Source organism: Ornithodoros turicata, chromosome 5, assembly GCF_037126465.1.
Source record: "Ornithodoros turicata isolate Travis chromosome 5, ASM3712646v1, whole genome shotgun sequence".
In the NCBI taxonomy this organism is placed as follows: domain Eukaryota; kingdom Metazoa; phylum Arthropoda; class Arachnida; order Ixodida; family Argasidae; genus Ornithodoros; species Ornithodoros turicata.
The window spans coordinates 17,915,720-17,932,181 of NC_088205.1; the positions used below are offsets into that span (position 1 = coordinate 17,915,720).

The following is a 16,462-nucleotide window of genomic DNA, read 5'->3' on the forward strand; positions in this document are numbered from 1 at the left end:
CTAGTTAAAGGGGTTGTTAGTAGTTACAGTGATGTACTGATACAGGTGGACTCATCGTTCCGGCGAACGTCACCAAGACGAATTCCGATCCATCATCCCGATAGCCCTGAGGAAAGCGGAGCTTCCATTTGTACCACTTCGTGTAACTAACAGTTCCCTTGGCGTGTCCTCTTTCGCTTATTCTCATTTCTCAGTCTCGCTTATTCTCATTTCTCGCGGTTCCCCTCACGGCTCCCCCTCATACATGTATGTACAGCTCCCATCAACTTAATAATAATACTCGAAAAATTTCAGTCTCATTTCCGAGCGCGATAGCAGCCACCCTGGGGGCACTGAGGGAATGTTAAGTGAACAAAATCCTTGCATTAAACTAATACAATAATTTTCTTCAATTAAGATTTCCTTATGGCCCCAAGGATTGCTGTAGTCGCGCTCGGAAACGAGACCATATTGTTTTTTTTCGGTGTTAAGGTTGACGAGAGCTGTACTGTAATATAAACTCTGTCGATGGAGCTGTCTGTTTCCACTTTTTCTTCTTCGTAATTAGAACGTAAAAGCTATGGATAATTAACGATGCGCCTCTTTCTCTGTAATTCTGTTATCAATAATAGTTAATTATATTGTAGCTAACATGATCACTAATGCTAATTAGCTTCGCTTTCCACTTCATCGTACAGTTGTCTGAGGCTGGCTATCTCATGAGACAAGCCAATGAACAAACAACGCTCCTGTAAAATCTGTCTAGAAAAATGTGAGGAAAGAAAATGTGTGTAAAATCTGTGTAGGGAAATGTGACCACGTTGTTGCCGGAGAAACAAAAACGTTCCGCTACACATTACGGCGCTTTTTCTTATTTTTGCACCCGCTCCCGTGGTATAGTGGTTAGGATGATCGCTTTCCAGGAATCCTGTCACCGGCTGTGCTGTCTGAGGTTTTTCCCTGGGTTTTCCGAAGACTTTCCAGACGAATGTCTGCACAGTTCCCCCTGAAGTCTGCCCAAGACGCATACTAACACCCTTGTCCCCCACTCCTTCCTGCTGTCCTCTCTCCACCTGTCCACGTCTGTACGCCGCTGATAGCCACAGTTGCTCCGCGGCGCTAGCACTGAATTTAAAAAAAATCGTATTTTGCGGCTCCGCCCCCTTTGAAAAGCCGCACATATCTCACTCCCATTCGTGACATTATTTTATTACTTTATTCCGGATAAAAGAATAAAGAAAAGTTATGAAGCTGTGCTTTTAAGCACTTCGAAGCAGTATACCGTGGTGCGTGTATAAGCGAGACACGCGTACACTGGCTTGGCCTACATACTGTGCATGTGCAGACGCTGTATCGACCTTCTTATGTGGTTGCACAAGGAGGGGGTCTTGTTGTCTTGCCCGAAACTTATATCCTGCGCGTCTAGCAAGAGTGAAGACAGAAGCCATCTGGTTCGTGTACCACCGGGTCAGTAGCCGGAATCGCGTTTTAGGGGGCGTTTCGATACTGCTGGGGGATATAGAGACGCATTTCGTAATGCGTTGACGTCTTTCGGGGACGGACTCCACCAGTAACGGGCGAGCTATGTGCCGATTGTTCATGCGGAACTTCGTTCGGTGAAGCTTCCAAGTTCTCGAGGTAAACGGGCAAACGGATGACGCATACGTGTTTCGAGTGACTTAGACATTATGAAGCACAATTGTATTCACGTCATAGGTGTCCGCGAGCCGGGCCTTTGATATCCATGCGCCAGTAAAGTCAAATCAAATCAAATCAAAATCCGCGAGCCGGGCTAAAAGTGTCTCGTGATTGTTTTCAGTATTGCTAAGATGTGCCTTTTTTGTTTGTTTTTGGAACATCTGAATGTGAGGCGCTAATGGGTCTTACTCTTTTTTTTTTTTTTTCAACTTCGTTTTTCAGTCGGTACAAATGGAAGCTTTTGAATGTCGTGTGAAATCTAAGCTCCACATCGAGCCAACTACCTCGTATAACTTAATGTCGAGTAAATTTATTTACGTCGGAGATGCGATGTAGGAAACCTAACGAGAGAGAGAGAGAAAAGTTGACAACGCAGTATACCATACATTAAGTGTGAGTTGAAGTTGAGCTATTTTGTTGATGCTCGAATTTCAAATAACGTGGAAATCTCACGTTCTTTATAGATTTGTGTCGTGGTACCAGGGAGGTAAGCTCGTCGCCCGCTTCATAAGGAGCGGCCGCAGGTATACACATAAATAAAAAGCAGTCAAAAATACTTCATTCTTCCGTGCCCCGTCGCAAAAAGAGATAAAGTTCACAATTGCCCTATTCTCGCAAAAGCCAAGCGCAATTCGCAGCAAGAAACCGAAACATTTGCCTTCAAACGGGTCGAAGACCTCCGAGTCCCCTCAAACTTCAGCTCGCACCAAAAGCAGCGATTGCAGCGACGATTGAGTCCGTCACCCAAGTACGAGGAGTGATGGGAGTTGAAGAAATACTGTCTCGCCTGTTGCTTCGGTGCTGCATCCTTTTTTTTCGCCCCACAGTTACTTTCAATGATCTCCTCCTTTCCACTAAGAGGAGAGGAATAATATACCGCCCACTCGCCCACGAAAAGCCACATACATGGTACGCACTCAGGCGTGGAATGCGCCGGAGTGTTTTTTTGAACATTTCTTTGTTGTTGTTTTTTTCGTGCTTTTTATCTACCGCTCTTTTTCTTTCCTTGCCCCTGAAGTCTTGCAGAGAGTTGGGGTATATAGGAGTTTCCATGTGACATTTTGCTCGCGAATGTGTGTGAACAACAAAGAGGGCGTCAGTGTTTTTTTTTTTCTGCTTCCTGGTTTAAACATTAGTTGATTTTTGCATATCGCAAAACAGGGACCCCGCCCTTTTCTTCGTGTTCCTGCGTGAAACAGCCCGTCACATTTGTGCTGTTTTCTACCAGCGGCCATAATAACATTCGGGAATGTTCAATTTTCATTTGGGTTGGAAATCCTACAGAAATATTGCCCATTCTTTCTACTGCGAAAAATTAGAGTATAGTGCGATTTTGTACCCGGAATATGCAGGAGATCTCGATCTCAATGAGGCGCTAGATTGGATAAATGATTGTAACCTTCCTGGCTACTTTATGCGTCCCGGAAGTCTTCATATGCTAGCAGACGACAGCGCCAGTGCTATCATCTGTATTGAATGAGCGCGGAACAAAGGCTGTTCGTTTGGCGTGGCGTTGTTTTTCAATGGGAGGCTCGTATGTCGGGTGGCAACCTGGAATGCACTCCCCCGACCTCTAATGTTTTTATCCCCTCGACTTCCGCGCAGTTTCTCCTTTCATTATGCCGGTGTTTTACTACGAAACTTTTATTGTTTCGTTGCGCTCTCCCGGTTCTTTTTTGTCTTTCGGTTTGCGATTAAAGTGTATTTCCGCTGCTCTGTGTAGCGTGATGATCCAAAAATAGGAGGTCATTATTTTCTTTATAAGGAATAAAATAATGTCTGTGCCATTGTGGTTCGAGATGATGAGTGGGGGAGTTGAGATTGAGCGAGTTTTGATGAATGTGGTCTATACTGGTACGCCTGTCTTAGCTATTCGTGAGCATCATTTGTTTGAATGAGGGCCCTGTATCGGATCCGTCTCTGGGAACAATGCTTCTTTCTTTCTTTTTTAAGCGGATAATGACTCGTTGATGGCAACAGCCTCTGGTGGGAGACATTGGTGCAGCGTATTCGTAAAAAAAGACGTTCGCGCATGTTGACGTTCAAGGCGTGTAACTTCAGCGGAAACTTTCTGTCCTTTGGGGAGACGGGAAGCACACACGTGCTACCCGGTTTCGATGTGCCGCCGTGAAGTCTGCCCAGGACGCACGATCCGCCTCGAGCAACATGCCGCCCAGAAGGCAGATCACTCGGAATTAGCACGCTACCACCACAACTATACTTGCATCGCCTCATTTATCTAAGTAATTTCCTTCTTGGTTGCTGCATATTTTGTTTCGAATTGCGCACACGGGCTTTATTTTGCGAAAGATCGCATGACTTATCTTTTAACTCCGCTGGACTAGTGTGTGCAATCCCAGTGTCCGAGAAATCCCTGGGCAGAATGAATCATTGCCCGATAAAAGGCCTGAAGGTGTACGAACACTCTATAAGAGCAAAGAAACGAACGATGTGTCTTTTCCACAAAAATGTGTTCTTTGTTCCATCTCTCCTAAGGGGTACAGATACGGAATACGAACCGCAGTCACGAGGTTAATATTGATTTTCCAGCCCCTTTCATCTCATCCAAGAAAGTTGTCGACGTATATAAGAAAAAAGTCAACCTCAAACTCGGGAAACAGTTCCTTTTGGGCTTTGGGAACGGGGCTTCGGGAACCAGCAGCTGCGAATAATTTTTTTTTCTCCACTCTCGTTATAAATTTACATTGAAGACGTGCCGAAAAAGAGGATCTCATTTCGGCCGTCGAGGGAATGCCTGCGCGGCGGGTTTCACTTCGATGCTTCCTCCAGATGACACGGACTCGTTAATGTGTACACTAAATTCCGTGTTTCATTTATTTTCATGTTACGTTTCATTTTTTCCTCATTCCGTTTATGTATTCCGGCCAGTGAAGTCGTGTGAGGCCTACAATAAAGGGGCTGTGAGCAGGGTATCGAACCGCAAAAAATATGGGTTCTCTTCGGGTTCGGGATCGCACATATTCGTCCTATAGAGCTACACAACTGGCCTACTCCATTCCTGCTTCATTCGTCCGCGTGGCGTCTCCTCTGGAGCAGACGCTGTAGCGCGTGAGTGGGGTGCAAGCCGCGGCGCTCACAAGGACAGCTGCGCTTCAACGTGTTAAAAATAGATGCAGAAAACATACGCGCTATACGTCCTCGTTTAATGCCAGGTGAAAATTTGCGAAATTCGTGATATGGAGACTAATGTGACCCCGTTCGGGGATTGAGAGACACTTGAACACTTATGCTGATGTCTTTTATGTCCGAAACTTTTGTTGCAAACCGGTTACCGCTACTATTTTTTCTGGTTCTGCTCCGGTTCGTGTTCTACAGTGTCACGAAAATTCGGGTTCGGTTCCGGCAAAAATAAGTGTTCGAGTTCTGTTCAACACCGTGATTGTGAGTGACACAATGCTACGTGTGATTCATCAGCAGATATATCAGCACGTTGTCTTCATTTAACGCAGCCTTTTTTGATTACTTGACAGGTCAGGATGTGTGACTGGTTTCGCTTTTTTGTGCTTTCATCTCCTTTAACATTTCTTTTCCATTTCCATTGCAATTGCACTAATATTGGACGTGTGTATTTGCCCCTCCTTCTATGGCAATCGCCAGAAGTATTATAAATAAATAGATAAATAAATATACAAGAGGGTGCGTATTGAAGGGGGGAAATATTATTTTTCTACATGCCATAGGTGGCGAGATAGAAACCGTTGAATGGACCTTTTTCACAACGACTTATACGCATGACCATGGGGCGCCGGAGAGGGTTTACTTCGTCATGGCGCAGTATGGGGACGACAGAAGTGGGGACTAGTGGAAAGACCACCCGAACGGCGCGAGCTCGTCGGTCCCACTCCGGACCGGTTATGGTCCTCTGTGTTACCCACGTGGATTTGTTTTCACGCGCTCCGAGCGTGGTTTGCTGGAAAGCCGCTAGGAGAGACGCGTATGTGAAAAAGGTGCATTTAATCAGACATGTACAAAATACTGCGCAAAAGTACCGTAATTTCACGCGTATAAGCCGCACCGCAGATAAGCCGCAGGACCCGTTTTTAGGAACATTTTGAAAATTTTCGGGCAGATAAGCCGCACTCGCAGATAAGCCACGGGCATTACGAAGCGACGAATTTGTGGGACAAAGGAGACCATAGAGAAGGCCATAAACCCTGTTGTCTATACTCCGGGGTCGGCGTGGTGTACAACAAAGGAGGTCAGTTGTTCTACCAAGATCGGACTGCTCTTGTTGTGTGTTTTTCATGGATCGACGGATCAATGGCCTTTTAGAAGACATGAATCACTGTCACCACTTTCGTTAAAGCTGCTTGGGGGAAGGCACCAGGATGGTCAGTGTACTCGAATGCTGACACGACCATGTTGCACATTGCTTGTGCATAGGAAGGGCGGTGCTGTTCCACAGACACTGCGGCCCAAAATACCAGGGAAAAATAGTCATCAGATAAGCCGCACCGGTAGATAAGCCGCAGAGCGCCCGTGAGAAAAAAAATCGCGCATAAGCCCCGGCTAATACGCGTGAAATTACGGTAGCTAAAATAAGATACTAAATACTCCGCGTAAAAAGCATTTAAAATAAGTACAAAATACTCAAAACCGAAAGTAAGTCGAGTAAAGTACTAAATACTCTAAGAAGTATTTAACATACTCTATAAAGTACTTTAGTCTTAGCAGTAAGTGAAACGTGTACTTTGAACGTTCAAATGAAAGGAATAAACTTCATCCGCCATACTTAAGCATATCTTTGCAAGGTCTCTGTGTCAAATAATGTTTGGTGAACTATGGAAGTCAAGTAAGCTTTATAGAGGTGTCCTGACACAAAACTTCGTAATCCCACCGGTGTGTCAGCTCGGGTCTTTCAACTTCTGGTGCATATGTTTATTGCTTTGGTGTGCCGGATACGGCTTGGCTATGAAGAAAAATATTTTGAGAACTGAGTAGCAAATACTGAAGAAAAAAATGTATTTTAAATACTATAAAAACACTTGTCGCAAAAGTATTGAGTAGAGTACCAAAATACTGGAAAAAGTGTTTAAAATACCGTATTTTGAGTACGTACTTAAGATACGTACAAGTCTGCATTTACCCCGGCGTCGCGCTTTGACGGCACAAGAGCTGCGTTCGTTCCTATTGGTTCTCGTAAGCACGTGACATAACTCGCGGTGGCCACACTGGCGGAGACGCAGGCCGGGATGTCTATCAGTCTATTTCTTCATCTTAGTCTTTTGGACTTATATTAGCCAACTCGGTGCCAAGTGTCACAACCCCTTTGGTTTCTGTATTACCGACTATTTCAGAATCTGTTTTTACCGAGTTAAATAACCAACTAAAATGTATGAGCTTGGTGGAAAGTAGTAACTGTTCTGAGGCTGGCGCAGACAAACACAGCACAACCCTTAACGCCCTACATGAACAGTATAATATGGCAGTTGTGGAAAAAGCCAGACAGCCTTGGGATTTGGACGACGCACCTCTTGATTGCCGGTTAAGTGCCCTACCAATTAGGTCACGCTGGCATCTGCTTTCTAACGAATTGGCAAGGAGACTCATTCAACCAGCGGGACACATACTCATTCCTACATGTCTTCTCATACACACATACGTGATACAACATAGGAGTATCCGAGGCAGAGGCATCTGGTGAGCACGAAGGAAATTAACTGTTCTGAGGCTGGAACATACAAACAGACGAACACAATATGAGAAATAAGCTCTGCTGTATGAGATTGTTGCCAGCTCATCACGTTTGAAGGTTGTAGACGTAGACGAAAGCAAACACAAGCTGTTGTTGTTCATGTGTTGTTTGCCTTCCGGTCAGCTTCTGTTTGTTCCAACCTTCGAACATTAGATTAACCAAATTATTGCCAACATCACGATTAAATTTTTAGCTGAGCTTATAGTGCATTAATAGCTCATGCCCCATACAACGTCTGAAATACTACTACGTACTACGTCTGAAATACCCTGTTTCTGACCATACACTGCTTTAACTTCACCCTATAACCCAAATCATCGGCATGGATCATTGAGTGCAGCATCCTGCTCATCAGTGGTAGCTCCATTCATATATGCTGAACAGTGGCGGGTGCTGGCAGGTTTTCCCTGTGTCCTCCGGCAGACTTCCAAACGAACATTCCAAACGAATATCTCCATAATTTCCCATGAAGTCGACCAAGGACGCGTATTAGTTGTCGCTAACCCCGTCCGTCCACTGCTCATAGCCGCAGTTGCTTCTCGGTGCTAGGGCACATACAGACTGAGAAACACAGAAATAACCCCCTGCTGACATAAGTCTCACAGCTGCGAAGACACACTGGTAGCTTTATTTTATTTTGTGCACGGTTTTTACTCTACTTCACTTTTCCGGTTAAAATATTTAAAGGGACCATATAGAGAGGTCATCAACAACAACAACATATATATTGTGATGATGAAGTGGGGAGGTTTTCCACTCTAGGAGTGGAACGCTACCCCATAGCTAGGGGTCTAATATGAGTGGTGACAATGATCAGTGATGACGATGAAAGATGACGTGAAAGATCGAAGTGGCGATGACGATGCTGGACGTGATCGTGGTGGTGGGAGTGTCCGAGGGCGCTGCTGGGGTCATAGCGAGTCCTTTAGGCCTGTCGCCTCAAAGAAGTCAACCACGTGACGTCATCAAAACCTCTGTATATGTACCGTATTTTCCGGTGTCTAACGCGCACTCGTGTATAACGCGCACCCCTAAAAACGGGCCGAATTTGAAAAAAAGTTCCATGTATAACGCGCACCGCAAATGCAGGCGTGTGCTTTATTTGAAACATATTTAGTTTTGCGTCCCTTCTCAATCACGCCAGCCTTCTGAAATGAAATCGGGATTGTTGACTGCTCAATAGCATCCTTAAGCAGCGTCATTAATTTTTATGAAGTCCAACGCCCTTTCGCCGGCTTTGTCAACTGACCCTAAGAGATTTGTGAGAAACTCACAGCACACCCGGGAAGAGGCTAGAATTTGTACGACACCGACCAGAAAATAAACTCTGTAGGAAAATATTTTCGTGTATAACGCGTACCATTAGATAACACGCAGGACCTCTTCAGAGCACTTTTTTACTGTATATAACGGGCGCGTTATACACCGGAAAGTATGGTAACGCATTTATTATTTCTAGGCGCTAATACATTCACAATAGCGGAGTATGAACCGAGTATTGGTTCGAAGAACCCCCGGCCAAAACAGGGGACTGCCGCGACTCGACCACTGCCGGCGCTAAGGGGAATAAATTTTGACGTCAGAAGCAGGTGACCTTCTCCACTGGCGAGCCAGTGGCGAGCTTTCTTGGAGCGATCTCGGAGCGAGCAAATGATGCAAGTGTCGTCAGGCCGCTTGTAGGGTGTAGTGACTCTAGTAGGGGTGTGGGGGGGCGGCCGCTTTTTTCGCGCGTGAACTGCGCCTGCGTTGAATGCAATATGGCAAAAAATCGCGCATATTTCGGATAAAAGTCATCCTCGAGAACCATTCTTCACCGAGAACTCTAATTTTTCGGGAATCTCTTCGTGGTCCCTTTAAAGTTTGGATTATCCTTGGCAGTAGCTTGATAAGAGACGGTTCACTGCCGACAATAGATAGTTTTAGCTGTATAGCGTGTTCATGCTGCGCACGCGCTACACGCAGAGTCACGTCCGGCGCATAGGAAGTGCACATCCGCCACTTCCTTGCGTATAAGTTCCTTGCTCCGTAATGCGTGAAGTGAATGGTGTGACGTCCCCTCATCCCACTGTGTTAGCGGTACCCTTTCTTACTGACTTTTCTCACCAACGTTCAGCTGGTCGTTCGTCACAGCTTCTTCTTTTGGGGGCCATTTAATCGGATTCCTTTCCGATTCCTACGACTACATGTCGTCTGCTTTTCGGTATCTGACCAGGGTGTTTTTTTAAACAGGTGATCATACTCGAACATCACTCCGTTCTGCTGAACATCTGCGAAGAAAAAAGGAAAATTGTTTTCTATGTTTATGCTGCACATACATGGAAGAAGCCTATATCACTATCTTCGCGAATGGCCGGCCAGTTAATTTCGGAAGATGACCGTATACCCCGGGAAACGAAACAAAAAAAAAAAAAAAAAAAAAGACTAGGACCAAAACCGAATAAAAGAAGTGGCGTTCGTAATTCGTGGGAATAATACAACGATCTTTTCCCATTGTGACACATTTTTCTTAATTAGGCTTAATGGAGGGTTCATTATTAGAGCTTCGCATACGGGCCTCTCCTGTCTTCTCTATCCACCAAAAGAAAAATTCGAAACTTGGAAAACACAAAGGAATGGCAGAATATTTTAAGGATAATCCTGGAACGAAGCATAATTAGTTCTCATTAGTGAAGTTCTGCTTTCCCTTTCAGCACGTATATTTGGAGTACAGATACCGTCTCTCGGGATGAATTACAATGAAGGCACTCTAGTTCGGCAATTGCGAAATTCTCAAATGCCAAATCGAGCGACGAAGCGGAGGATGGGCTGGTTCAAGATCACTGTACGGGCATTCGATTCTTTATTTCATTTAGTGCGCATGTTATATTAGCAGAAAGAGCGAGTGGCAAACTAGAGTTAGGGCTCCCCAATAAATAACGCATGCGATATGAGCATTCAATATGCACGGCAACAGTATACAATAACAATATAATCAATAAAGCAAGATTCGTAGAGTAGTACGTGATGGCATAAGAAATGGCAGAGAAAATAAAAAGCGAAACAAAATTGTGAAGGATAAAGAAACAAAAACGGGGCAGCAGATCCAGGATGTAAAACAAGTCGAAAGAGCATAGTTTTAAAAACAATTACGGCGAATGCATGGGCATACTTTCGATACAATGTCCTGAACGTCTGCTAATCATTGTATAGATGGGTAGAAATGCAGCGAACCGGTAGAGATGTAGGAAGGGAGTTGCCTCAGGACAGAAGCCGCCGATATTTCGGACAGAGACTGTTCTTCTTCTGGGCACCGTTCTCATCATTGGCATGGTATTTAAAGGGTTAGGTGTGACGTGTTTAAAGGTTCATGCGAATTGTCATGCATCTAATGATTGTGACGCTTTTGTCACATAATCCTCGCGCCACAGGAAACTTCATATCAAATCAGTCACATAATCAGTTGTGATGAACGAGAGTATTGGAACAGAAGGAAAATCTGTCGGTAATTACTTGCATGCAGTACAAGAGTAATCTTGTAGCATCTCACATAATCCGACACGGTAACGGTTATTGGAATCATTTATATTTTAAGGCTTTATAAGGGCTAACCACTGTAAGTACGTCCGTAGCTTCATAGGACCACGTGACAGTGACCACGTGTCCAAAACCATTTTTGTTGTTGTTCTGGATTTAATGGGCACAATTTTCGAATGCCTCTTATGCCAAAAAGTATCTTCCTCTTGCAGGTGCAGAGCCATGGGTAAGACCGGCTACACGTGTGTGCGGCATACCCTCTGCTGCTACAACCTGCTCTTTTGGGTAAGAACCATTTCGCACGAAACGCAACATAATTATATATACTTATCTATCAATACAATGTAGTAGTAGGAGAAAGTTACACGTTCGCATATTTGCATGCTATATTAAGGTTAGGGCAGACGGGTTCTGGGACAAAGTAAAATTATACAAAAATACACCAGTCGTTACACAGAAGAACATGCCGGTAGCTCGACCCATTAGGAACATCTCATACTGGTAACGACTAGACAATTTACCTCAGTAGTTGTTGTTATCACGGTCATACAGTTGCCTCGCGAAGTGAAGCCACGAAATTATCAGCTTTTAACGGAGAAAATCGTGCGCAAAAATTTAGCGGTTGCGCGGAAGAGGCAATAAATAACCGTTATGTGCCAATTTATGATCAGTATCGTGGTATAGCTTGGGACAAAAGTTCACGGAACATGGCACTGGCGCATTTCTTCATCGGAGCGGTCCCCTGTCAGTACCAGGAAGAAATCGAATAAGAAACGGGCGACTGGCTATATTCTCAGTTGTCTCGCGACGTAAAACCCCAATTATTGAATTGACTAGCTATTCTATCCATCTCTCAGTTTGCTGCTAGGATGTCACCAATGGAGAAATGCGACTCCATGGTGTTCCGTAAACTTTTGTCCCAAGCGGCACGAGGCATGCTTATTATTTAAGATAATATTGTAGTCACTACAATGGGCATAAAAAGGAGGCTTGTTACTTTTATGACTTTTGAAGCGAATTGAAATGCGATGAACCGTTATGACTGAAGAAAAACGAATTTAAGTTCGCTATATTAAACCCGCTTACTTCGACGACCACCGACTAAAGCACGACGTCCGCCATATGTTACTGGTTGGCAATTCATAAGAAACGCAACGCTTTATCTAGCAAAACATTCCCGCGTTCTGGTTGTTATCGGCCAGATGTTAATCATACAGAAGCACAACAATGGCTGGTTCCAACGCTGCTGTCTCGCACTTCTACAAAAGCATCTAATTAAAATGTTCGCCAGGCCGCGTCACGCGCCCGCAAAAATGGCATCAGTGCTGTACTCTCACAGCCTAAAAAATATAATGAAATAAAAACACCCTGTATAAAGCACATGCCGGGTACTATACCGATAGCACGAGCCAGTGGAACATCTTGTACTGGTAACAACTAGACAGTTTACTTCAATAGTTTTTGTTATCACGGTCATGGTGGTCGACGTAAACCACAAAATTATCATCTTTTAACGGAGGAAATCGTACGTGAAAATTTATCGGTTGCGCGCAAGAAACAATGAACGTGCCCATTTATTCTCAGTATTGTACCGCAAGGCATGCATACTATCAAAGGTTTGTTACTTCTTTACTTTTAAAACATGTTGCAATGCATTGCAATGAACCGTCATGACTGAAGAAAAACAATAAAGCCAAGTTTGCTATATCGAAGCACCGTTACTTCGAAGAACACCGTCTAAAGTATGACGTCCGCCATATACGCCACAGGGTTTTGCACCCATTGGCAGTCCATAAAAAATGCAAAGCTTGAAAACATTCACGTCTTCTCGTTGTTGTTGGCCAGATGTCAATCATACAGGGATAGAACAATGGCTTCCTTTTACTAGCTGCTTGCTGTCATCACATACCGTCGAGCAAGACTTCATTCTTTAGACAAGGCTTTTCCGCAGCGCATGTACGTATAAGAATGGACAACGTCTACATTTCCTTGTCCTCCGCTTCTGGACAAATACATTGGTGCGTCCGTTATACAGGGTGGATTTTTATACGGCAGATTTTTTGTTTTTCAAGTTGTGGGAGCAGCACTGGTGCCATTTTTACGGAGGGCTACGCGGCAAGGCGGACGTCCTGTGGAAAAGAGCGTGTAACTACTGGATGGGGATGACTAATCACAAAAAAATCATTAATTGACTTTCTAATTAAAAGTTTTCGCGAAAATGCGAGACAGCAGAATTGGAGGTGACCATTACTTGAATCCACCCTCTTTCTCAAAAATCTTGAAACGAGCGCGTACTTTGAGATATAAATTACCAAGCTTTGGCTTGCAAATGAGGCGAAACCAGAACTACGCACTTCTCGACCGCAAAAAATAGGGAAAGTGCGTTCGCGTCGGAGGGCTGTTTTGTAGCGATCGAGCTGATTGGAATAAACGCTGATCTGTTAGCCAGATAGACCGCCTTCCGAGCCGGATAAGCTGAAACGATGTCGTTTTTGCGCTCGTGAAGTGCGTAGTTTGGCGATTTATATCTCAAAGTACGTGATCGTTTCAAGATTTTTGAGAAAGAGGGTGGATTCCAATAATGGTCCCGTCCAATTCCGCTGTAACGCATTTACGCGAAAATATCAAATAAAAACGTTAATTTTAGGAAATTAGTCGTCCAGTAGATACATGCTCTTTTCCACAGGACGTCCGCATGACAAACCCGTGACTCAGCTGCAAAATGACATCAGTGCTACACGAATATGATTTGTTCTGCATAGATGCATGGGGTTGAATAAGAAGAAATTCTAAAGTGGGAAAAAAGAAAGTTCTGTTAATATCCCAGCATAGTGGTGAGGTACCGTTCTGATTACTACAAGAGCAAAATACGCCGTTACATATATGGGCGACTTACTCTCACGACTGACTTGTCATCGTGTGACATTGTATACCTTGTCCACGACCATCTCTATAGTCGTGACCTTGTCTCGAGAGATTGTGGAGTCCCAGGTCGGATAAAACATTTAAGTGGTTTTCCTGGCAGCAACATGGTGGCATGTACATGCCATCAAACAACCTTCTGACCATAGTCTACAAAATCGCAAAATCGCGGGATGTCGCTTTCGCGTGGCATAGCGTTAATAAAATGGCGGGTAGAGTACCTTCACGAAATTAACGAGAGGTGACGTTGTGTAACGTCTGGTTAATCTATCGTTTGCTTTACCCACTTGATCTAATTGAGACATTTCCATATCATTCTGTTTTTTCTCTCCAGATTCTAGGCTGTGGCATGACGGGGGTTGGCATCTGGCTTCACTTAGCATACGGCGGATACTCCAATGTGCTGCCAACACACAGAGTGCTCAGTGCCGATGGGTTGTGCCTTACTGCAGGAGTAGTCACATTTTTGCTTGCATTCCTCGGATGCTGTGGAGCATGGTTTCAAAGTAAATGCCTACTCTGCCTGGTATGCACATTCGTAGTTTCTTACGGAAGTACTGTTAGCACCCACGTATTGAAGCTGTTTTGCAATTTCGAATTTTGTAACTAAGTGTTCGATATATCGAATTGGTCGTTGTAACGGAATGTTCGATATATCGAATTCTTTGTTGTAACGAAGCGTTCGTTATATCGAATTGTTCCCTGTAACGAAGTGTTCGACATATGTATCGAATAGTTCGTTGTAACGAAGTATTCGATATATCGAATAGTTCGTTGTAACGAAGTGTTCGATATATGTATCGAACACTTCGTTGTAACGAAGTTTTCGACATATGTATCGAACAGTTTGTTGTAACGAAGTGTTTGACATATGTATCGAACAGTTAGTTACAACGAAGTGTTCGACATATGTATCGAATAGTTCGTTGTAACAAAGTGTTTGATATATGTATCGAATAGTTCGTTGAAATAAAAGTGTTCGATATATTAGTTTGTTTATTACAAGAACGAAGTGTTCGATATGTCAGATTGGTCATACAGAGAAGTATTTTGTAAAATCTGATTGTTCGTCACAAAGTGTTCAGTTTCTCGAAGTGTTCCATATATCAAATTGTTATGTTCAAGATTTTCAGAGATCAGAATTTCATACTTTTTAGTAGGCTCTTGCTGTAAGTGGTGTTTTACATTACCTTTGTGATAAATTCAACCCCACTTTTTCCCTTTTGCAGTACTTCGTTTTGCTGATTATTATATTTCTGCTGGAGTTTACAGCTGGAACTTTGGGATTTGTGTACAGAAAAAATGTAAGCAACTGTGCCCTGCCACCCATGCATTGTGTCAGAAGCTGTAGGGATGATGTAATTTTTGTCAAAACGTTTATGCTCACTTTTCAGATTGGGCAGTCCCTAATGCATGAAATGACTGTCGGGATTCAGGAGAAGTATAGTCCTGATAACGACAATGGACTGGCTGAAGTTTGGGACCACATACATTCAAAGGTACAAACCACCACATATAAAGAATATTTATTTTAAGCGCCCATTAACAGCTTATAGGCCTTGGGTATAACAATCCTTCATAGTCACACCTTTAAGTCTGTCAAGGATAAGGAACGAGAGTCGTTGGTTATATTCGAAATTCATTGTACCCTCCCCCCACATCAGCGCGGATAATATTTACAGCATCTGCACAGTACCTGCTTATGTAAAATCTGCCTCTGCACCAACATGCGCATGGGTATTGAGTACATTCGCACTGGTCATGGAATAAACAGCCTTTTGCTTGTGAGCATACAAAAACTCATCAGGAACATTGTCATCCACAGGTGTCCAATAATTGAAGTTGAAGGAGAACAACAGGGGGGTTGTACAGCTCGACGAACATTCTCCAATTACGTATTATACTCCATGAAGGCATGTGCCTCATGATATCCAGTTACATAATTCATTTACTTCTAGCGAGTGTATTTGCCACAAAATAATGCCATTCAAAGAGTATAATCCTCATGAGTCTCTCCTTCATCCCTGGAACGGAGTCGTGTCACAACGTTCCAACGTATAGCAATGCTGCTTTCCAGGCGCTGGGGATGGGTGAGATTTTGCTCACCTGGTCAGCGACAGGCCCCCGATGAGACAAGCTGTGGTCCACGAGGGAACCGGTTATGGGAACATCACGGTGACCTCGCGGAGCAATACGGCACCGAAAACATAGTGCACACATGAAATGGAACATTGCAGGCTTTTGACAGATTGAACTGGTTATCTTGGGGTTTACAAGTGGAAAGATGTTCAGAATTTACCTCACTTGATGATATTACAACAAAATTAATGTATAAGTGTCCCACATTCGGAATGGTTGATGGTGCGCAATGTCAAAATGACATGTGGCTATTGTCGCCAGGGCATTGCAGAGAGAGGTATGAGTGCGAAAGAGTGCAGTGTATATTCAGTCGTTTTTTAGCCATTATTTACGTTTTTTGTGACATTTTTTGCAAAACGTTTACTGTCGGCAACGTATTACAGTGCATTAAAAATAAGTGCACCTTGTATATTATGTGTTTATTGCCCCTTTAAAGGCACAGTGATGCAAGGAATGGCATATACTTCAACAGCATCATTGCGGCCTTTTTCCTGT

At 43.8% G+C, this 16,462-nt stretch overlaps 1 protein-coding gene across 1 annotated transcript in view; it reads left to right on the forward strand.

The window, feature by feature from the left end:
* The window catches only part of LOC135394153 (tetraspanin-9-like), a 46,226-nt gene that overhangs the window by 21,824 nt on the left and 7,940 nt on the right, over window positions 1–16,462 (forward strand). The window contains exons 2-5 of the mRNA XM_064624711.1: window positions 11,119–11,191; window positions 14,163–14,354; window positions 15,058–15,132; window positions 15,223–15,327. Coding sequence (XP_064480781.1) covers window positions 11,129–11,191; window positions 14,163–14,354; window positions 15,058–15,132; window positions 15,223–15,327 — 435 coding nt within the window. The 5' untranslated portion in view covers window positions 11,119–11,128. The remainder of the gene's footprint in view (window positions 1–11,118; window positions 11,192–14,162; window positions 14,355–15,057; window positions 15,133–15,222; window positions 15,328–16,462) is intronic.